This window comes from Haliaeetus albicilla, chromosome 12 (genome assembly GCF_947461875.1).
Source record: "Haliaeetus albicilla chromosome 12, bHalAlb1.1, whole genome shotgun sequence".
NCBI lineage: Eukaryota > Metazoa > Chordata > Aves > Accipitriformes > Accipitridae > Haliaeetus > Haliaeetus albicilla.
Genome location: NC_091494.1, coordinates 12,411,393 through 12,435,392, shown reverse-complemented (window position 1 = coordinate 12,435,392; position 24,000 = coordinate 12,411,393). Strand labels below are relative to the sequence as shown.

At 36.6% G+C, this 24,000-nt stretch overlaps 1 protein-coding gene across 8 annotated transcripts in view; it reads left to right on the top strand.

Moving 5' to 3' along the window:
• Window positions 1-23,256, top strand: part of RNF111 (ring finger protein 111) — a 70,876-nt gene extending 47,620 nt beyond the window's left edge. For 3 of the 8 annotated variants that reach the window (XM_069798113.1, XM_069798111.1, XM_069798114.1), the window contains exons 5-14: window positions 1,118-1,315; window positions 2,205-2,524; window positions 3,403-3,655; window positions 4,405-4,762; window positions 8,256-8,381; window positions 9,167-9,293; window positions 18,793-18,885; window positions 19,817-19,912; window positions 20,813-20,940; window positions 21,505-23,256. In XM_069798113.1, the coding sequence (XP_069654214.1) occupies window positions 1,118-1,315; window positions 2,205-2,524; window positions 3,403-3,655; window positions 4,405-4,762; window positions 8,256-8,381; window positions 9,167-9,293; window positions 18,793-18,885; window positions 19,817-19,912; window positions 20,813-20,940; window positions 21,505-21,622 (1,817 nt within the window). In that variant the 3' untranslated portion in view covers window positions 21,623-23,256. The remainder of the gene's footprint in view (window positions 1-1,117; window positions 1,316-2,204; window positions 2,525-3,402; window positions 3,656-4,404; window positions 4,763-8,255; window positions 8,382-9,166; window positions 9,294-18,792; window positions 18,886-19,816; window positions 19,913-20,812; window positions 20,941-21,504) is intronic. The other 5 variants (XM_069798109.1, XM_069798106.1, XM_069798108.1 and 2 more) reach the window with 5 other exon arrangements.
• Window positions 23,257-24,000: the final 744 nt, after the last annotated feature.

Below are 24,000 nucleotides of genomic sequence, written 5' to 3'. Positions count from 1 at the left end.
CATGTTTTTTTAATGTGATGAGTTGGAAGACTTGCAAGAAGGGAGATATGTTTATTCCTTTGCTCACTGAGTTGCTGATATACCTACTAGATATAGAGAGAAATCTTGAAAACCAGTCATATTTTATTTTAAGACTTTGTGTAAGAGAAGTATTTGAAGTATCTTGGTGCTTTTTTTTTCTGATACCCATGCAGACATTTTTACTGAAAAAAACTGAGCTGTTTCTGATGATATTCCCTTTTATGGTATCTCATATTCCTAGTCATGTCATTGCCTTGTCAGTAATTAGAGAGAAATTTCAAACTTACAGTCAAAGGCAGACTTTTTCAAAACTGAATTTTAATTATGCCACCAAGTATCTTTCTAAATTTTAACCTGTTTACAGTTGTGTAGTAGAGAACAAGATTTACCAAGTATTTGGTGTATTTCCCTGGATTCAGATAAATGTATTGCTGACTATTACCTTTACAATATGCAAAATGAACACGTATGTACTTTTAACAGAAGTCTCAAATACTGATTTAATGAATCTGCTTTTAATGTGTATTGAGACTAGAAACCAAATTTATCTTGCTATGGCCTTTAGTACTATGTGTCTAGAATGATTAAAGTGTGTACAGTAGTACTGCTAGTTTAGATGTTATTATGCTGTTCTTGGTTAGTTATCTAAAAATTTTTCTGCGCTTTGTAGGCATTAAAAAAATGGTAAGGGTAATACTTAATCATAGAGTAGTTTGCCTGTGGATTTATGAAAGATTTCAGCAAGTGTTTTCGTCATAAAGTACTAAAGTAATTTAATTTCCTTTCTAGTAGTATTTTATTCAGTAAATAAAACTTGATATGTCAGATTTGGTTGGGAATTGATTTTGTATTAATTCTTAAAATTTGAGTTGATTTTAAAAAAAAAAGATATTTTTTTTTTCCCCACACACGAGTGAAACAGAATTAATTTTTTTATTTTGTACCTGTCAGGCTTTTGTGTTCCGACTTCCTAGCATCTGGCAAGACCAGAATCTAGAATTTCTTTTAAAATAATCAAAAACTAGCAACAACAATTAAAAAAACAGCCAGCAGCTTTTAAATCTTAAAGAACATGAAAGCTTTTTTATTTCGCTAGAGCCAACAGTTGTGCCAACCACGTCAGCTAGAGTGGAGCCACAGGTCGTGAGTTCTGCTTCCAGTAACAGTTCTAGTACGTCTACCTCAGAGCAGGCCTCTGATGCAGCTCCAAACGTCTCCAACAGCCAGCCCCCTGCAGCACCAGAGACGACTTCTAGTCTTCCCAGTGGCGGCACTGCTGGTACTTCAGCTGGAGGTACAGAATAAGAGAGCTTTCTAAACTGTTGTGTTGCCTCCTAGTACAAAGGAGGTAGAGGAAGTTAATCAGCATTCTCTAGATTAAACAGCATGTGAACTTTTAGTACTGGACGTAACAGTAATAAGTTAAGAGGACAGGAATCTGAGAAAGATCACTGATTTCTCCCCAAAGATGAAGGAAGTTACGCTGGAACCTTCTGCTTTTGCCTGTTGGAATGATTTGGTTATACCTAATGAACCACATCCTTGCTTTTTGAGGAGGTGGAATGTAGTTCACAGGGAATTAAGTCTTTCGTTGCAGTGTGTTACAGGGATGTTTTTTTTAATGTGTACTGTAAGGAAGTGAAGGATGTATGTAGATTCCTTCATCCTCCCCCTGTAGATTACTTGACTGGAAGCACACTTACACAGATCTGTATAGATACTGACCTATAATAGAGCTGTATATACAGGTAGCACTCATAACATCTCTGAAACATGGGTGCTCTGCCCCTGTCTGCAAGTCAGGTGAGGTATGAAAAACCTGAGCTGACCACAGTTGCACAGGAATTTGAGGTCTCTGCACCCTAACCACAGGGACGATCTTTCCTCCTTTCCCTGCTGATAATATGACTTAAATTAGTGGAGTAAGGCAAGTGTCAGTTCACGTCCTCTAGTGGTTCCTGTGAGTACATCCACCTGAACCATTCAGTTTTGGTTCATTTGGCAGGCATAGCTAAATCTTCTTTTTTGTATCCAGTTTGTTTTGTTTTAGTCTAGATCTGTTTTTCAACTGGTTAATTATTTAATCATGAAGTACAAATCTTTTTTCTATTTAAGACAGTGCCTTATGGTGATCAGCTTTACTAATTTCTTTCACTTCAATATTAACTTTCTTTATCTTCAAGATGATATAAGAAGAACTGCATCTAACACGACACTGGAAACTGGCCCTCCGGCCATGCCAAGGTTACCATCGTGCTGCCCTCAGCATTCTCCTTGTGGAGGACCTTCACAGACTCATCATGCATTGGGGCACCCACATACAAGCTGCTTTCAGCAGCATGGCCACCACTTTCAACATCACCACCACCACCACCACAACCCTCACCCAGCTGTTCCACTATCTCCTTCGTTCAGTGACTCCAGCTGCCCTGTTGAAAGGCCTCCTCCAGTGCCTGCACCTTGTGGAGCAAGCAGCAGTTCTGGCACCAGTTACCATGACCAGGCATGTTTAATTCTTGTGACTCTCCCTTTGCAATTTGAAGTTGTTACAGATATGAGAGAATAGAATAGGATGCTGAATTGTGGATTATTCTCTTGTTCTGTAGCAGGCATTATAGAAGGGAACTAAAAGAAAAATTTGAACTATAATATATAGACACAAAAAATTGAAATTTTACAGAAAGTCATAATCCAACAAGTAATCATTGACAGCTGACTTCCTCTTGATGACTGTAAGATGATAGTGGCTGTTTAAGCAAACCAAACATAAATAACTTGAAATATAGTCTGCCAATCATAGCAGTTTTGCAATGCAAATAATTGAGCTGCTTTAAGGGAAGAAAAAATCAAGTCTAGTGTTCTGTTTATAAAAGGTATAAAAGAGTTGTGCTTCTAAAAGCATTGTTTTTTAAGACTTTCTAAGTCACAGGTCTAAATCACAGGTCTAAAACAATATGGTTATAAGTAAGAACAATACTGTGCAAATTTAATTTAAAACATGCAGAACTGTTAGTCTGGTTTCTGTTTTAAGCGTAGTACGTTTGGCACAACTGAAAATGCTAAATATTGGGTTTTGCCTCCAAATATTTCAATTCATGTAGCTTCCATATACTCACTATTTATCCATCATAGGGTTTTTGGTTTTTTTTACACAATCTAGTGTAACGAATTTAGTCTCTCCTACCAGTTTTGAGAACTTAGGAATAAGAAATGTTAACCATAACTAAAGAATGTTCCAGAGTTGAGCCTTAAAACTTAGAAATTTGGATCCCAGTTGCCTGTGACAGTATTTATTTTTATTTTTTATCACATTATGTTTGAGGGTGACTTTGTTTTCAATGTCTGAAGAATTGCTTGAAAAAAGATGGTTTGTTTACGCAGCAGGCATTGCCAGTAGACTTAAGCAGCAGTGGTGTAAGAAGTCATGGAAGTGGTGCTTTTCATGGAACATCTGCTTTTGACCCCTGCTGTCCTGGTTCTTCATCTCGAACTGCAATTTATGGGCATCAGGCTGGTGCTGGCCCAAGCCAATCAGTAACAATAGACGGATATGGATCAAGCATGGTTGCGCAGCCACAGCCCCAACCTCCTCAGGCATCGCTCTCTTCCTGTCGGCATTATATGCATTCTCCTTGTAAGTACTGATAAGTACTGGGTACCTGGGGGGGTAACCAAACAAACAAGAAAACAGCTTCCCTGACCACATATGAAGACTCTTACTATCGGCTTGCTTCAATCTTAGAACTGGCCCAGCAAAACACATTAAGAAATGTATTTAAACAGTTCAGCTTATATAGAGGATTTGAACAGGATCAAGGTGAAGTTAAAATATTTTCTTTTGAGAGACCTTAATAATATTCAGAGTTCAAAAACTGTACTTACTATGAAAATATTTTTCATCCCCTTTGTATTTTAGCAATGCCTTTTTATTTTTCCTTGGTCCGTCCGCTGTCCCACCCCCCCGCAACAAGCAAGCTCAGACAGTCAACTCATGTGTTTGTGATTTCTTTTTTTGAATTTTATTGTCTCCACAGAGTAGTGGACTTGGGGGGGATTGAATTTTTAAAAAATTAAACAACAAACTTGAAGTAAAATTTCTCACCACATAACCTTTTTTAGCATGTATCACACAGATTTTTTTTTTTTTTCTTTTTACCAACATTGGCAAGTGGAATACTTTTGGCTGCAGAAGGTGTGGGTTTTTTGTAGGGTATATTGCTGGAATCGCTTTATTTAAAAATTGCATAAACACATATTCCCATGTTGCCACTGTTTACACTGATGTAATAATATTGAAGCCCTGTGTGAAGATACTTTTTAAAATAAATTTAAATCAAAGCCTGCTACTGACCAAATTAAAAGCACCTGATGTTTTCATTGCAGATGCTTCTTTGACCAGACCTCTTCACCATCAAGCTTCTGCATGTCCTCACTCTCATGGAAATCCTCCTCCACAGCCACAACCTCCACCTCAAGTAGATTATGTTATCCCTCATCCAGTGCATCCCTTCCATCCGTCAATCTCCTCTCATGCATCTTCTCATCCTGTTCCACCTCCACCTCCACCACCAACTCATCCTTTAGCCAATGCAGCAGCTCCAATACCACAGCATCTTCCTGCAACACACCAGCCTATATCCCATCACATCCCTGCAACAGCACCTCCAGCACAGAGGCTACATCCTCATGAAGTGATCCAGAGGATGGAGGTCCAGAGAAGAAGAATGATGCAACACCCAACGTATGTCACAAATGTACTCAGAACAATATCTAAACATATAATTCATTTCCCTCAGGTTTGTAAAATGTTGCATGTGAATCTCAAACTGTTAATTGCATGGTTAGGAACTGTTAGTATTAAACCATGGTAAGAAGTGTCTTTACGTACCATCACAGTCATGTGAGCATTAAGACTGAACCTGTTCCATTACATCTCTCAATAGTATCTCCAGGTAAGGCACAAATGGGGCATGGGGCATGGAAGAGAAGGGAAGCTTGTTTCTCTTGCCCATTACTCATTCTCCAGATTAATAGGTGGGAATTCCTTTTCAAGCTGGACAGCCTAGAAGGTACATCATAAGCACCTTTCAAATGTGTTCCTTGACAGTGTGTTTTGCCATGTTGATGCTGTTAAGATTATTTTTCTCTTAACTAATGCTTTAAAATAAAATGAACAATTTATCATAAGAGACCATTTACCGGGTTTAATTCAGATTTAACCTTAGAGATACTTACCTAGCTTTACTATATGCCTTTCTGTCTTTAAAAGAGAAGGAATAGACTGAATAATACCTGTATGAGAATGTGACCAATGTTGAGATGTAGCTTTGGTGATATCCTTTAAGAGATGCTACTGTTGTTGCTAAACTAGTTTCATGACACTAGTGTCAATAGAAATCAGGTCAGTACTGGCTTGGTATTCAAGCACAAAGTAACTGAAGTTATTTTAATTCTGGAGATAATGCTTTTAAATACCCAAAAGAATTTCAAGAATGAGCTCTCTAGTTGTTGCTCTTAACTTTGTTATGCAAATTCTACTGGTAGCTGACGTAAAACTGATTTAGACGTTAATGCTTAAACAAAAGTTTGCTTTAACTGCAACTTTTGAGGCAGTTTCCAGGTAATTCATAAAAATCTCTATAGGCAGTAATTGCTCACAAAGTGGCACGACAGACTTTCCCCCCCTTCCCTGTCCGCCAGGAAAGTCATATATAACCCTGCTTTCTCAGTAATTAAAATTTTGATCTATCTGAACCTACACCTGTTCTTTTGTTATCTTTGCTATGCAAACAGCATAGCCTCTAAACACCCTAACCTAAACATACAGGCATACTGCTTGTGTATGCCCATGATTATGCAGCTATACCCCAAAATTAATTTTGGAACATTCAAGCCAGTGAATGTGCGACAGCAAGATAGCAGTTTAAGGAAAAATAATAGTGGTAGCTATCTTATCAGTTCTGGAAACTTTCTGGTAGTTTGGGGATTGGAAATGTGAATATTGGCATTTCTTAGCCAAGTGAATTTTCTTTGTATGTATAGAAACTGTAGTCAAATGTTGATAATAGGTTCTTCCTTGACATTCTCTCTGAAGTCACCAATCTCAGGTCAGACTGTCAGTTTGCTCATTGAGGTTTATCCTCTGTAGTTTTGTTTTGTAATCTTACGAAATTGTTCCACCCTTGGTCTTTCTTTTCCCCTCTAATCCTCATACAAATTACATGCAAAATCAATATTGTAGGTGCCTTGGCCCAACCTCATATAAATCAGATTATACTCTGACAACCAGAAACTTGTGTATATGTGCTCTATTATTTAATACACAGACTGCAACCGCCAGCAGACTTGCAGTTCCTTCGTTCCATGTCCCAGCATCTCAAAGTGTTCTTAAGATGTTTTTTCATCCTTCATTTCTAGAAATAGTGTATGGGATAGTCTAGCTTGAGTACCTTCTGTCTAACAATATAGAACTTTATCAGGATTGGAAGTAGAGACTGGTTGAGAGTCTTCTTCTCACTGTCATGTCTCAAGCTATAACTTGCTTAGGGTCTTGGAATCGGCCATTGAGGAGATTGAAGTAGACGGACACCTGTAATCTTGAAAGCAGACTACAGATGACCCTTTATTGCTAAAACACACACATACTTACAGTCACATATTCTGCAAAGTCACTGTACACACACACAAGCATAAAATATGATTGGTTATATCGACACTGTACACGCGTATAAACATAAGATATAATTGGTTATACTAACACTGTACACGCGCATAAACATAGGACATAATTGGTTATATCAACTAAAACATGCAAAACTTGTCTCAGTCTAATTGGTCAAGATAAACTGCCAAATTGAGGTTCTTTGTGCCAAGTTCCCTTTATTGTGGAATGCGCACCTGTGTTTTTCTAATTGGGATCTTTCTTTTTCTGTCTTCTTGTTTATTCTGTTCAAGGCCTTCTAAAGGCATCTGGAATGCTCTTGCGACCATGAGCTAAATATGTGTCCACAGGCCATAAAATGTGCAAAAGGCAGTGTATGAGGGTGCACTGTATTTGTATAACATACGGATTTTCTGTTTATTTTAAATCTGATCACCCACTTTATACTAAGATTGTGAGATAGCCTAGGAGTTTTACATTCATAGAAATAATTTCAAATGTGTTTCTTTTAAATTAAGACTAATTTTAGGAGAAATGGGCCTACATGACATTCAATTTTTATGGAACTAGGGAAGTTGTTTTGCTATGTTTTGGGTTTTTTTAAATATGTACTTCCAGATTTTTCCCCATAGTTATTTGATAAACTGAAGGGAGGTGAAACTAGGAGTAGGTTCTGCTGATAGGTCTGTTCCCATGTTGGTCTGTACCATTGCAGAAAACTAATACTTCTAAAATAATTTATACAAGCTTGACAGATTTCTCTGGAGAAGTGTCAATTCACAGTGGTTAGAATAGTGTGCTGTTAAGTAACTTTTTACTTCTCTACACATGTAAATTTACAAAATGTATAGTCTACTTTGTCAGATAGTTTAAGGTGGTACTGAATCTGAAGACAGGATATTGCTTTTGGCAAAATCCAAGTTTCTCAGTTGAATTAAAAAAAAAAACCAAACTTTATGCATTGAAAGCAATGCAAAGAAAAATCCCAATCCATTTCTTTCTGTGACTGGGAAGTGGTAAAGTAACAGAAGTCAGCCAGCAGGTTGTTTTTAAGATTTTTTCCAAAACTGTAGTTCTATACCAGCTAGCATGGAAAAAACTGTGTACTCTTATTACTTGAGCTATGACGCAAACATGTTTCAAGGAAAATGTCCTCTGATTAGTGTATTAAGTTTCCCCTAGTTACTTTTGCTGGTATAGTTTTACTAGAAATAAACTGCAGCATAGCTGTGAATGACTCTGAATCTCAACATGACTGTCATGTGGCCTTTGCTTTCTTACCTGCAGTTTGAGGTAGGAATAAACATTTTGTCAGTCCTTCTGTAGTCACACCTGCCAAGTGAAGGGTGATCACAATAGCTGAAGCTAGCTTTGTCTTTCAATATGAAATCCATATTATAATTATTTTCTAACTTACATCTAAAATTGAAATTAAAATACTGCATGGGGAGTTTTATTTTTTCATTTTAAATGCATTCCAGTAATTCAGTCAGTAACGCTTTGATTATGGATGTTGCTTTCTTGATACTAACAAGTATGTGAAATTAACTGTTGGCTGTTTTACATTGTTCAGACGTGCTCATGAGCGGCCTCCTCCACATCCTCACAGAATGCATCCCAATTATGGTCATGGGCATCACATTCATGTGCCTCAGACAATGTCTTCCCATCCTCGACAAGCTCCAGAGAGATCTGCCTGGTTAGTAATCAGATACTATTTTAATTTTATGGGACTTGGGTCAAAAGACAGTAATGTGCTGCTGATCACAGTGCTGGCAATGCTGGCTGTGATTTTTAAAAGTGCTGCATGCACCTGTAGTTTAAAATATGTAGATGTTGATATGGCTTTGAAATATTGCTTTGAATACTCAGTATCTTAAATATATTTCTAGGGGGTTTTATGCATTGCTTTTAAAATGGAATTGAGTGTTACTCTAGGTAGTTATTTCAAGAATTGATTTTAAAATAGGCAAGTAAAACATTACTGAAGACTATTCTTATATTCACGTTCTTTGTAAAATACAGGTTTGGATTTGAGTTACAAACTAATTGTCTCTCCTCTTTGAACTTATTTAAAATTGCATGAGGCCCACTCACGAAGGCTACATTTAAGTTCCACAATATATTTATTATTAAAAAAAAGATACTTTTGACCATTAGGGAAGAGGTGCATGCGTGACAGCTGCTGTTCCCACAGCATGAACTACAGAGAAGACTCCACACTGGTAATATTTCTGGACACAGTAAATGTGGAGCTGTCACTACTGATTTATCACACTAAATCTTCACAGCTGATTTAAAAACAACTTTTAGTTACGGCAGGATTAAGATGATTCTTTAGCAAAGTTTAAGTAAGTTTAAAAAAAATTCTTATGTAAAACTGTTATGGTAGCTGTGCTGTGTTGTATGCTCTCCAAAGCAGTGGAATTGTATCTAGGATTCAAGATGTACCTTTACTGTAATGTACTTTCATTCATGTGACAGGGAACTGGGAATTGAAGCTGGTGTGACTGCAGCTACTTACCCTCCAGGGCCCTTGCATCCTCACTTGGCCCACTACCATGCACCTCCTCGACTTCATCACTTGCAAATAGGGGCTCTTCCTTTAATGGTAAGGAGATAGCTTATGAAAAATTATGATCATTGGTCATTGTAATTATTTTGTTTGTCAGGGAGATTATTTTAAGGTTTACTGCATTTAATTGGACATGTATACATCACTGCAAAAGTTAGTGATTCAACTGAAGAAGAAAATACTCCATTGTTTCTGTGTGTTACTCCCAGATAGGGAGCTAGAACAGGCTCATGTCTAATAAGAGAAAACAGTATAGGACGCTAACATTTCTAACTTCAGCTCTTGTAAAATGAAACATATTTGAATTAAATTGTCACTTGCATTGCAATGCATTGACCCTCTGCATCTGATTTTTAAAGTTCAGATTCTTCTTTAATGAGTTTTGGATTGTTAGAGGTACCAGTTTTCCACCCAGTGCATGAGGATTAGCACTGGTGCTTTATTTTCAAGGTGTGTATACAGCACAGCCAGAATTCCATCTAGAGATCTGGTTGTTTTCAAATATATTTGGTGTTCATCAACCTAATTCTGTATGATAAAGTATATAATGTTGTAGCATGAAGTGTTATAAACAACAGGAAGTGTGAGGGTAATCTAGTCCCTTGTTACACATAACTTTTTCTTAATCTACAGTAGAAAACCAAGGAAAATTAGCATAACTCTCTGACTTTTATAGAGTATTGTTTTTGAAAGAACATTTGTAGGTTTATTTAAAATATTCTTAATTTTGTTTAATGAAAATTCAGAGACACAGATTTAATTTAATGGAGTATTAGTGTTTCTATGTGGTATTTTGTGTGGCTAACCCATATTATTTAACCCTTTTGAAGCTAGATAATCTAACCAAAATTGTGGGCTCATCTGTAAATGGATGCTAAAATTGTAATTAAAAAGCAACCTGCAAGTTTTGTCCATCCAAAATTCCTCTGTTTGTAGCCAGAATTGACATCTAGGGATTGAACTGTAAATTTACAACCAATACTGTAATAGCTGTCTCTTCATAGTCTGGTCTTAACATTGCTTGTTTCTTGCTATTTAACTAGCAAACATGATAATAATCCTTAAGTACTTCCCCTGATATATCAGGGTTGGTAATTCATTGGTGCACGGCTTGCATACTTACCACAGACTTTATAGAGCAGTCTGTAGAATTTGGTATTTTAGTGTAGCCAACAAGATTCTTACTGCATAACCTTATCTCCTGTGTATCATCTATTCAAATGAAGATTTTCTGCATTCTTCTTCAGTTAGGTGTGTTTTTTCAAGTGGATGAAAAATGGCTCGCCTCTCTCACATTCATTTCATGTGTTGTACTGTAACAGATCACATCAGCTGCTTTAGATTCTCAAAGAGAAAGGGCCCTCCTAATAGTTCAGGGAACTGCAATTGCATTAGGAGGCAGCAAGTTAAACGTGTGCCTATTTTATCTCATTTTCTGTCAGGGCTAATAAGTCAATTATGGGAATTATTTCCATGATTGCTGTGAAGTTTCGAGAAACTTCAGAGTTCAGCTGATCCTTGTATTACAGTGTGATAAGAAACTTTTAACTGTATCTTAACTTCCATAGGTGTATTCCTATAACGAAAATGTTACACAAGCAAGTAGTTGGGACCCCACTCTTTATCTTCTTTTTAGCAATAGAATGGAAGAAAGCTGTGATAGAGACTCTTCAGAAGTATTTCCTGAATGTGTGATAAAATACTTCAGGGAGTCTTGCCCTTCTGCTCAGTAACTGCTATTACTAATTGATAAAAGTGTCAGATGAAATAGGGTTCTTTAATTCTACAGAAACTTGTGCATGTGTTTCTGTAGGGATATCTAATCCTCATAACAGTAATTCATGAATCTCTGGATGAAATGGAATTGAAGTTGTTTGTATTTTGAGGGTTTTGTACACACTATACTGACAGCATGTTTTACAGTGTATAGACTGCTGTAAGCAGTACTTCCTCAAATGTTTGGGATCTCTTTTGAACCTTGCTGTCATCAGATCCAGTGTTATGACTTTGAAGTTGTGTTCTGAGTCTCTGACTAATTTGAAGTGTATTCAGATTACATGCCCTAGAAGAACATAAAGACAGGTTAGAGCAGTGCTAGAAGTTATATATGTACAATGAGTTCAAAGTGTTACAAATGCCTTTTGATGATTCTACCCCTCCTATGGCAATAATGAAAGCCAAAATTTTCTTCATTTGCGTGTATGTGAGAGTACAGCAGATCTGTCAGCAAAATTGATTTTGAATATAGAGCAAGTAGTCAGTGAAGTTTTTAATCTAACAAACTTAACTGGATATTAAGCAAAAGTGCCATTTTAGTTTTTATTAAAGAGCAGTGGATTAATTGCAGCTGTCACCTTGGTTTTTTCATTGTAACTTTAGGAATAGGGGTGGGGGAGGAGAGGCTGAACTGTGATTAGAGTCCCTCTGCTAAGTGGTTAATGTTATGAGGAGTGCTTTCTTCTTTCAGTAAGTAAGAGGGTACTAAATAGCAATTTACAAGGCTCATTAGTTGTATTCTTGATGCAGATGTCATCAAATGTTGGTGTTCTCCATTTTATTGGGGGGGGTGTGGTCTTTTAAAGTAACTCATGCAGTAGCTCGACTAAAAAATTCATTGTGTTGAATCCACTTTCTGAAACAGCATGCTGCCCCATAGGCCATGTGCATTTTTTCCATCTGTTCTGGAGTGCTAAAACCCCTTGTCGTGGTTTAACTCCAGCCGGCAACTAAGCACCATGCAGCTGCTCGCTCATCTCCCTCACGGTGAGATGGGGGAGAGAATCAGAAAAAAAATAAAAGTGAGAAAACCTGTGGGCTGAGATAAAGACAGTTTAATAGGTAAAGCAAAAGCCACACATGCAAAACAAGGAATTCATTCACTACTTCCCGTGGGCAGGCAGGTGTTCAGCCATCTCCAGGAAAGCAGGGCTCCATCATGCCTAACGGTTACTTGGGAAGACAAATGCCATCACTCTGGATGTCCGCCCTTCTTTGTTCTTCCCCCAGCACGATTGCATATGGTATGGAGTATCCCTTTGGTCAGCTGGGGTCAGCTGTCCTGGCTATGTCTCCTCCCAACTTCTTGTGCACCCCCAGCTTACTCACTGGTGGGGTGGGGTGAGAAGCAGAAAAGGCCTTGACTCTGTGTAAGCACTGCTCAGCAGTAATGAAAACATCTCGGCATTATCAACACTGTTTTCAGCACAAATCCAAAACATAGCCCCACAGTAGCTACTATGAAGAAAATTAACTCTATCCCAGCCAAAACCAGCACACCCCTTCAAACTACTGCCAGACCATAAAGGGCATATTGGATTATTTGGGCTTTAATGACACTAGTACTGTCATAAATCAATTTCAGATTTTATTTGGATGCAGATAACCTAATCTTCATCTAGTAGACTAGAAATGCATTCTGCTGGAATGTAGACTGCAGTTTTAATCCTCAGGGGGACAAAATGATAAGGATATGTTGGGGGAGATAATTAGCGTTCAGCAGCTTTGACAGTCCAAATAAAGGGTGGGGGAAACAAAACCTCCTTTTCTATTAGCTTGGTTGAAACTTTCACCTGTTTAAATGTTCCTTCAGGAGGAATCCTAGATCAAAAGCAGTTAAAAAGAGCTTGCTTCATATCTGTGTAGACAAGGATTAGGCTGCTTGCCTCCTTGATTTAACACAATTATTTTGTTAATTGTGACCCTGGCTTAGAGTAGTTTTTGTTCCCATCGTTACTGCTTTAATGCCATGGATGTGCTGAGGAAAGATCTTCTGTCAAAGTGATTTTTACGATTGATTCCATTCCGGACAAATATCCATTCCGCAAACTTGAACAACATTTTTAGGAAGAATCAACTGAAGATCAATGCATGGCATAACTAATGAAACATCAGATGAGAAAGACAGAGGAGACAGAGGCTTTATGTGTTCCTCTGTTCTTCTCTGATGCCAGTGCATGTTGTTAGATGTCAATTCAATTTCTGTTTACTCTGAGTGACTTAGGCTGCTCTTTTGGCACTGTTTATGAAAGGCTTTTTGACTCAGAGTGCCCAGCACCAGTTATCACATCTGTGTGGACAGGATGGGAATTTCTGTAATTTAATAAGCTGAGATGGATGTTAAAAGGAATGTGACTTTTTCATAATGAACTATATACCAGCCATAATTCTGACTAGCCAAACCACACTTATGGCTGTAACGCATATCCAAGCAGAATTCTTTTTCTTCTGTTGCTTCAGGAAAGAAAAGGCACCCTAGTTTGTAATGAAATCTGGAAGGGGAAAAGTCCAAAAAGAAATTTCCAGAAAGTGTTTTTAAATTTGGCCTGAGGACACCCTGAAAGGGTCCCCTTCTCTATACTGCCAGCTCCCCTGTGTCTCATGTTTTCCATATGTAACCCATTTACCTGAATGACCAGAATGCTATGTTTAGCTGTAACATCACTTAATTTTTGTAACTGCAAAGATTAGAATATTTCTAACATTTTTCAGGCTTCAAAAAATACAAAAGGGATTAGAAAAATTGAGTATAATCTATTATTTGCTGTAAAGTTTCAGAAGTCTGCAGACGTTCATTTAGAAATTGTAATTTAGTTCAGCTTTGAAACAGGAACTCGCTCTGAATATGAGTTTGTTACTAGGACACTTAAAAAAAACCCCGTTCTTTATATTTTAAATCCGTTCTGTTAAAGGAAGGGTTCTTTTTCTGAATTGGATTTGTTCCTTTTTGTCATTTAATGGAGGGTGGGGTGGAAGGTTAAAATTAGAAGGTCTTGTTTCTCCCCCCTTCCATCTCCTCTTCATAATCAAAGAACAAAACCAGAATTCTTCAGCTCTAAACTGGTAACTAAATTTTAAATGGAATATAGACCTGAAGTGAGCAGTGTTCACTTTATGCCTTTTAACTTAGTGTACTTTTACTCTTGTTAAGGTGAATAACTAACTACAGCTGATCTGGGATTTTTGGCTATTTAAAACTTAAGGAACAAACCTGCCACCAATAGAGTATTCTATTCATTTGTTGTTTTTAAAACATACAAAGCTGTCACAGGTACAGTTTTCAGATCATATTATGCATAGTAGTGGGATTTGGTGGTGGGTGGTTTTTTGTGGGTTTTGGGAGTTGGGGAGGGTTAGTTTCTGTTTTATAAAATATATCTTAAAAAATGGAGGCTATCTTACATACCTCTCAAATTGTTTCAGCTACCCATTAATCAAAGAATTTCCTGGGATATGCTGTTCCAGTCTCTTGACTCCAGCTTCTTCTGCCTTTTTGAATAGTGTCTTGTAGATTGTGAATTTCACTGGGGGGGGAGAATTATCTGGACTTCAGAGTTTGCTAGCTGTGGTGTAATACTCTAAAGGGTTGATGCAAGCCTTGAGAAGACTCCTTAATTTATTTGTGAACCTGGACTGCAGCTTGCCAGTCAGAGAGAGATCACTGGATCATAATTTCAAAAAGAGTTACTTATGGTAACTTAACCTCTCTCAGGTGTTATACATCCAGCTTTCGTATGCTGTCCCCCCTTTTTCTTCTATTTCAGAGCGTTACTGTTTTGTTCCTTTAACTGCTAAATGACTCAGAGTGGTTGAGGCCATCTTTACACTTAGTTGTAAAAATTGGGAGAGATTTGGAGGTATAGGCCAGTAGATCCCAGTACATTATGGTAGATGTGTGCTGGTCAGAATGATATCACTCAGTGTAGTCATACAGGTATCACAGCTCTAAGAGATGCAACTGTTCCATACAAAAAAAGCTAACAAACTTCCTGTAAAATATCTGAACACTTAGCTTAAAGCTGTAATTTAATGTAGCTATAGTAGTTCAAGGTGAACTTTAGGTTTAAAATAGCCTTGATTAGCTGCATCAAATTTAACTGCATTTTTCAAATAAGAAAATGGACTTTTGTAATGCTACTTTTTTCTTAATATACACATGAATTACTGTTCTTCAGTTTTTTGTGGAATATAGACTTCTGAAGAGTGCTCATTTTATGTTCCCCTCAGACACAGATACAGTTGGGTTTTAGCTACACCGCACACATTACTTGTTCCTTTGCACAGTGTCCCTCTGTGAAAACTGCAACTTTTCCGTGTTTGAATTTGGCTTATTAATTTATTAATTGTTAAGCTTTACTTCTTTTTGAGTATCGATGTGGACCTAAGCAGTTAACTGGATAAGCTTATTGCTGGGATTTGTTTCAATATGTATGAAGATCATACTTAATGTGAACCATTGAATAAAAGATTGGGATGGACAAGATAAGTAGTACCATACAATGGAAGAATCTCTTCACTGACTGTGGCAACTGACAGGCAAAAAGATACTGGAAGGATGGAAACTGTTTGAAAGAAGGTAGCAAGGAAGAAAAATCTTTCCTGCAGGTTAGCTGTTTAAAACTGTTTCAGAATGTTTGTGTTGTAAATGGTTCAGACTTAGCCTTGAATTTTTTAGTTGCTGCAAATTTTTGTGGTAGTGGGAAGTGTCAACAGAAAGTGCAAAACCAGAAACAGATGATACTTGTTCTACAGGAAACAAAACAGTTCTTGGCAAACTTGTACTGGAATTTGCAGGTCCAGAGTATATTGCTTTAAAGTATATATTATAATTTGACTGTATCCAAAACAACATATACAAGCACTTAGTACAGACTGGCATTACTTCTAACTTTTTAGTTTCTTCATTAGCTTTAAGCTTTTCCTTTTTTCTTATGGTCAATATGAAAACTTACTGAAAACACACTTCCATTTGTGTGTGAACCTGTTTCAAGAGAGATGAAATCTTCTCTTTGCATTTGAAGCTTGATGCTAACTGTCAAAGGGATTTTAGTTAGACTATTCTTAGCTGGGCATTATTGATGGTTCTCTCTTGCCCATCTCCCCTCCAGTTTGTAGTCACAAAGGTAATTAGTTAAAATGTTGATATGTTAGCAGACTGCTTATTCTGCAGGCGTAAAAAAGCTATTTTTTTTCTTAGAGAGATGTTTTTTCAAAATACAGTGTTTTACTTGGCCAGAAATGTAAGCTGTGCTCTCACAGTATTTTAAAAGAGCCTGTACATATGTTCAGATGATTTTGTAGAGGTGTTATGCCATTCCCCGTCAGGATAATATGAAGGCCCCTTTATTAGCATGAAAATGTATTGTTCCACCCAATATTTTTGTTGTCTAAGTTCAGTAGTTTGTTGTGGTATGTACTCTGAGATATTCTTGGTTGGTTTTGTAATGTTAAAATTAATTTTAGTACGTTTCTTAAATAGATAGTCTTCAGCAGCAGAATTTGTTCCAAATGGGAGACCTATCTGGGTGCACATCACTGCAGTTGCTAAACTCTGACTTTTGAGGCAATTGGAACTGTAATTATTGCATTGCAGCAATACACCTGTGACTTTACAGCTCCTGTAACGATGCAGTATCTGCACAATCAGATGCATTGTTTTCCAACAGGCTGTTTTCAAATCCTGGTGAATCAAAAAAACAGACTTAGGTTAGGTTTTGTCAGGAGTTTCCTTTCCTCTGAGTGGAGGCGATCGATTCACAATGTAGTAACAGGCAATGGAAACTTCCAAATGATGCCAAACAGGTCTATGCCTAGTAAAAACCTGGGACAACAAAGATGTTCGTAGTGTGGATGAGTGACTTAGTTCTTTAAATGCGTTTTCTGTACTTGGAAGACAAAGTAGAATTACATGCTTAAATGCAGAATGGATCATAAATCACCCATTATCGAAGCCAGATTTCTTACAATGTAGTTTTTACAAATTCTCATATTTTTATTGCACTCTCCCAAATTCCTTTGTTACAGCTGCAGTTTATGTTGTGAAAAGATGTTACTTACATGAAATGTTCAGGTATGCAGGTGAATATATGTATCTTGTGATATAAAACTATATTTGCAGTCATATTGAATTCATGTATTAGTATATAATCTCTGTAAATACACTCTGCGTATTGCATAACAACTTAGATCTTTAAATTGATACACTGTTGGAGTTTGCAGCAGTCATCCTGTCTTGCTTGTTTCCCGTCTCCAGCTCTCATTAGTACCACACCAACAGATATTTAGGCTGCTTATGAGAGAGGCGCCCCCTGTGTTAGGATTCTGGAAATACTCTGAAAGATAAATCTTCAGTTTCTATTACTGTGGTTTGTAAAAATCTAATACTAATATTGTGGCTGTATTTGTGGCTTATATTGGCACTACATGGTCATCATTTAGGAAGCACCATGTAAAGTCCTTTAAAATAATCATATTCTGTTTTTCTTTTAAAAAAAAAAATTATTTAGGGCAGAGAAATCTTTTCTATCGCTGTCAGCTTTTAGTTACCAGACTGGATGTGAAAAATAGAAAGGTAGCTTATTGATCTCTTATGTTATGTGAGTAACTTTGTCTAGGCCTATGCTTTCTCACAATGCATTAATTCAGTTTTATACCTTTATATATGTTAAGCTTAGAAGTGTCTGCTGGAAATAAGAAAAGCCACACATGAATACCTGACTTCATGAATAATATCTGGGATGTCTGACTTGTTGACAGCCTTATGAGATGAATTTTGAGCTGTCATATACAGCAGCAGAGACATTACCAGCTGATAGCACAGAAAGGAAGATAGTACTTAACGTTATTTCCAAATGAATTGATGCTTACAGTCCTCATATCAGTGCACACTACATGAATAAGTAAACTGAATTTGCTGATCATTTGGGGTTTTTTTTCACCTGTTCATTAAAAATTGCTGCTGGTATGTTTCTAACAAAAAGTAATACTATTATTCACTCATCTCACGGGGGTAAAAATGGAACACAGAAGCCCTGCTGTGAAGGTGGTCCTTGGTATATTAACTTCCTTTCTGCTTTCCTGTATGAAAAGTGCTGGTGCTTGAAGTGCCCGTAGGGTATATCACTGGACACTGGTATTTTGTTCACTGCCTGTACCTTAATGTGCAAGGAAGTCAGTGGATGCTTGAATGTAGAGTGTATGTAGAGTTGCCTGTGACTTTAGATGCGAGTTTTGAGTGTTACTTTTTTTATCTGCCTTTAAATTTGAAGAGTGTCTGAAGATGTTGAGTTGTTTTGGATAAGATAAGGATATTGGCTGTTTTTTCCAGACCGAGTATTAGCCTTGTTTTTTCTGCAGTACTAAAAACTTATATTTGAGAATCTATAGCAAGTCCTTTTCGTAACTTCATTTGCAGCTTTTAGGTGTTTTGCTTACAAAAATAGGTAGATACTTATGGTGGTTTATACAAAGTAGGTTGAGATTTTCGAGACCTGGGAAGTGAGACCAAGCAATACGTAATGCAGATGTGGAGAGATTATAATAGAGGGTCTAGTCTCACTTCTGTTTTGCTTCTGGTTCTGTTTAGAGAGCTCAGAGTGGTGTTGTGTTATGCCGTCAGTTGGGATTGTATGCTCAAGCTGAGGAGTATAAATAATAAGTGATTCAGTAAAAGCAAAAGGATCTTAAATTTTACAAAGTGAACAGTAAAATACTGAAACTGTTCTGAATAGGTTTAACTTAACGTCTGCTGTTTGAATAGGTACCAGACATGGCGGGCTACCCTCACATCCGTTACATTTCATCAGGATTGGATGGAACATCATTCAGAGGCCCTTTCAGGGGCAATTTTGAGGTTTGTAATAGAATAAAACTAGATAATGTGTCAAAATGTGTCATGAGGGAATATGGGGAGGGCGTATGGTAGAGCTAGTTCTATATATAGTTGTAAAAGAATCATAAAGAAAATACCCTTTATTTATAGAATGACCTCACTATCATGAACTGGGATAAAAGCATATAGAAAAGTCAGTCAATAAAAGGTGCCCTGGACAATGTAGGCTTAGATGGTTATTAACTGACAGTACATCTTGCTCTGCCCACTACCCCAGTTAGTAGGATGTAGTATTCACATGATATGTTGGTAAAAGGTAGTGTTGTCTCTAAATAACTGTGCCAGGATCCTCCTAGTGAGGGTGAAACTTGGCAACTTAAACAGTGCTGTCCTGTTTGTTATGTAGTGCAGGAATTGAAACTGAGGGAAGAAAAAAAAAACAGAGAAAATAAAAGGTATCAGATGCAGAGAGTTAATGACCAGTCTACTGAAAACATCTTCAGTGACATCTCATGGTTCTAATAAACTCATTGCTGGAGAAAAAGAAATCAGTCATTGTATTTCAACTTAAGCAACTTTTTTTTCTTCTAAGCCTTAATGACTGTTAGAAAGCAGATATTTACGTAGTGCATTTTAATTGCATTTTCATTAGTCACACAAATATGTGTGAACATACTGATAACCATGCCTAGCTGAGAAACATTTTCTAATTTTTTTAGTAGTAAAATAGTTTTTCCCTATAACTTAAAATACCAGGCAGTGTTGTGTGGGTTTTTCTACAGAAACCCATCACTTTTCCTACACAACATACTCTTTTTTTGCTTTGCCTGTATTTGAATAAGTTGGGAATTGAGCGTTTGTCATTCTGCAATAAGTTAGAATAAAAGTAATATTTACTCAAGTTAGTTGAAATAACAGTTCTTACACTGTATATTCCTTGATAATTTTATAGGAGCTGATTCACTTGGAGGAACGATTAGGCAATGTTAATCGCGGAGCAACACAGGGAACTATAGAAAGATGCACATATCCACATAAATACAAAAAGGTGAGGATTTCTCAAATTGTGGCCTGTCTGTAATATTTCTTTGAAAATGTAATAATGTTTATGTTTACCTTAAATCTGCAGAAATGTCAGCTTTAAAGAGTGCATGTTTTATGTATCTTGCAATTTAAAGGATTGTAAGCACAGTTTACAATGCCACTTCTTTCACAAAGAAAATAAAAAATGTGGTCCCTAGATAAAGAGCTACTGTAATGTGATATGATGTCATAAACGAAAGTGGTTTGATATGGTTTAATAACTTGTCCAGCAGTTATGAATAGCCTTGTGAGCAATGAAACAACTATTGGTAATATCTAAATAGTCAACAGACTTCAGTGATAACTCATCAAATAAAGACTTTATATTTGCAATAAATTGTTTATGATGCTTGCCTGCTTGGTATGTATCATTTTACCTTTACTCTGATCACATTAGGAAGACTGGGACACTAGGAAGTTTTGAATCTGGTATGGAATTTTGACAACTTAAGTTGTCTCTCAATTGGAGTTTACTATACCATAATATAGAATCCCATCCACATTTACACAGTGTTTTTTCACACTTGATAAATAGTGACTTAAGATACTAGGTTTGAAAGGAATTTTTTTTTTTTTGCCTCTTCATTAATAAAATGAAGATATTTATACATAGACAACAAGTAAAAGGACTGGTTGCAACAATATTGAATCAATACATTCACAGTCCAGTAGACTTTTGTAATTAACAATAGTTAAATAAATCTGAAATGTCCTGTGATTTTGCTCCAAGTGGTAGTTCTTAATTCATTTTGGTTGAAATACATTTGAATAAGTATTACGAAATGTTTTCAAAGAAGTATGTGTTGAATATGTATTAAAAACAGATTTTACTCAGTTTGTCAATAATGTCATCTCTACTAATAAGGTAACAACTGATTGGTTCTCACAGAGGAAACTGCACTGCAAACAAGATGGGGAGGAAGGAACAGAAGAAGACACAGAGGAAAAGTGTACCATCTGTTTGTCTATATTGGAGGAAGGTGAAGATGTCAGGTGAGTAGTACCACTGAATATCAGAATATAATGTTAATGTTCTGGCTTTAAGACCATACTTGAATATAGTACACTACTCTGCAATACTCCTTAGGATAACAGTTACAATTAAGGAGACTGTCACTGAACCAATAAATAACACAAGTTGCAACTGAAAACACACATTGTTCAGTCTGTATTGTCTTTGGGTAGAATGTAGGTTATTTTCTTACGGTCTTCCATAAGTTGACTGACTGTCTTATAACATGAGCCCAAGCTGATGCCCTGAATTAATCAGGACTGCCAATTTTAGTTTTTCTGGAGTAATGCTACTGAAGCTATAAAAGGTTTAAATCAGTGTAATACCGCAGAAGCTAGCTGATGCTTGACTTTGTTGCCCATATCCATTTCTTCTTGGAACTAGACAAAATGCAGGTTGAACTGGAAAAGCTAGTGAAACTTGTGGAAAAACATGCACATGCAAAATGAATAGCAAATAGCAAAACCCAAATTACTGTTTTTCCAATGGGTATGTTGATACGGAAACGCTTTATTAACACTAACGTTTTTCTGTTCTGATGACAGGCGCCTTCCATGTATGCACCTTTTCCACCAAGTATGTGTAGATCAGTGGTTGATTACTAACAAGAAGTGCCCCATTTGCAGAGTGGACATTGAGGCTCAACTGCCTAGTGAAAGTTGACACCGCTTTCCAGAACTCTTGTCCTCCCTCTCGCTCCCTCATCCTTCCTGGTACTGCAGTCAACCAAAGATGGCATGACTTACCTGCGCAGATTTGGAAGCATTGAACCTAGAGTGCTGGCTCTGCTATATGGTACAACTAATGCTAGACCTACAGTTTATGTAGAAGACAGTTGAGTTTCAGTGTATTTATAAAACTTCTTTTTAGGTTTTACATTTTTTCTTTTAATTCATTACTGTATTTTTGCATGGTTCCTTGTATTGCATTTGTTTGCACATATTATGGGCTTTGTGACCCCAAACTTGCAGGCAAGATTAGCTGCTTTAGTAAGTAGAATTGTGTGGTCTCTTTTTTTGGTTTGTTTTACATAGTATCGAGCTTTGAAAGTATGATTTCACTCATTACTAACCTCGGATTCCTTAATTTAATCGATCATATATTTTAGTTTAAATGTATAAAGATCATCTAGAAAAGGATAATATTATGTATTGAGACATTCCTTAATTAGGAAAAAATGGCTGCTGTATATTTACAATATCAGTTTTGAGTCAAATAACATCCTTAATACTGGGAACAGAATATGAACTATATTCAGTTTGACTGATACATATAGCATACTCATCACCAGATTTCTTGTCTGATCAAATTTTTGTGTTTGTTTTTAAAATCTCAGCACAATGCAGATATATTTGAATGTCAATATTAAACATTTAGACTGCTGTTCAGATTGTATTTATCATTTTCTTCCTATGTCTAGAAATTTGAATCTCTAACTTAAATATTTGCTGCTGTGAAACAGCTCTAGTGAACACTAAATGTTGATTTCAGTTAGCTGGATTGTAGATACTTGCAGATTGAAAGAATTATTACGGAAATGGAAGAAGAGCTTAGAATCTCTGCTAACTTAAGTCAAAGTATCTGCGCACATTGAGGGGGTTTTTTGGTTATTTTGGGGGGTATGTGTTTTTTTTTAATATAAAACCATTCAATAAGGACATAGAGCTGCAGGGTGGTGAGGTGGTTTTTTTTGTTTTAGTGTTTTGGGGGGGGTTGGGGTTTTTTTGGGTTTTGGTTTTTTTGGCAGATATACATGCATTCGTAGAACTTCTAAGGATTCCAGGCTTGTCTTGGGATTTTTACGAGTTTTAAAGTTAATAGTTAGCTAAATCCATTTGTCTCTTGTTTTATTTTTCATTAGTAGATTGAAAGCCTGTAAATTTCTGTAGAAACTGAGACACAAATTATGTGGTTACCTAGTTTTTGCCTTGATCATAGATTCCCTCTTTATAAATTACCAACAGTCCATCACTGATTGAAATATTTTCTATAGTTAAGATTTGCTGCATAATATAGTATATAGAATTAAGTTATAATGTACTAACATTTCGCCTTTGGAGGAGGTTTTAATCCACATCAGGATTCAAGTTTCTCATCAACATTCTTTCACATATAATAGATTATAGTTTATTTAAATGTGCTCAACATTGCGAAATGCAAATGTGCAAAAACATTGAGACAGTATTACTGTCACTTTGGAAAAGATGTTCCTCGGGGATCATTTATGAACATGTCAATAAGCTTGCATTAAGCCACCTGCTTTGTAAGTGGATTGAATAATAAATACCTTCAGTTTCTCTTGTCTTTGTCTTTCATAATCAGATTAAGTGTAAAATGGTTTACAGTAAACCTAGAGGATGAACTGTTATGTTTACACTAAAAAAAGTGATCCATTTATAAATATTACCTTATCTAATTTGATGCCTGGTTTTGTCTGGTTAAAGCTGCTTCCCTTTTGTATTTTTTTTAATTTTTATCTGTTAGGAGTAGCATTTGCCAGTGCAGTGTCTATTGCTGGCAACAAAGTTAACACCTCTGGCACTGAGGCTTTAAGTGGAGAGAAATTTTATTCCAGCATGTGTGATAAATGGACATTGTCAAGCTTAATTGCATTGTTAAAACTGAACTTAAAACCACTTTGTGCTTGTACGATGGGGGATATGGGAGAGAGGCAACACATGATTTGACTGCTTCAAAACCTGACATGGTTTTATGCTAAAGCTTCTTGAACATGCTGTAGGAAACTGAAAGTGAGTATGAAGTTGAAGCTGCATTGGTAAAAATTAATAAAAGTAACGGGACAGACTGAACGGACACTTTCTGTTCTTTAGTGACTGTTGAAAAGGAGGGAAGTTGGTTGGCCGCTGATACTTGAAGTCTGATGATACTCACTTTTAAAAGTTTCCAACAAGGTACTTGAGAGACATGGGACAAAAGAAACAGGGCCTCTGGAATAATTGAGACCCTGGGTAGGTCATAGAATCTATTTTGGCTTCCTTACAGGACAAAGAAGCACAGGTTTGGGGGATTTTTTTTTTCTT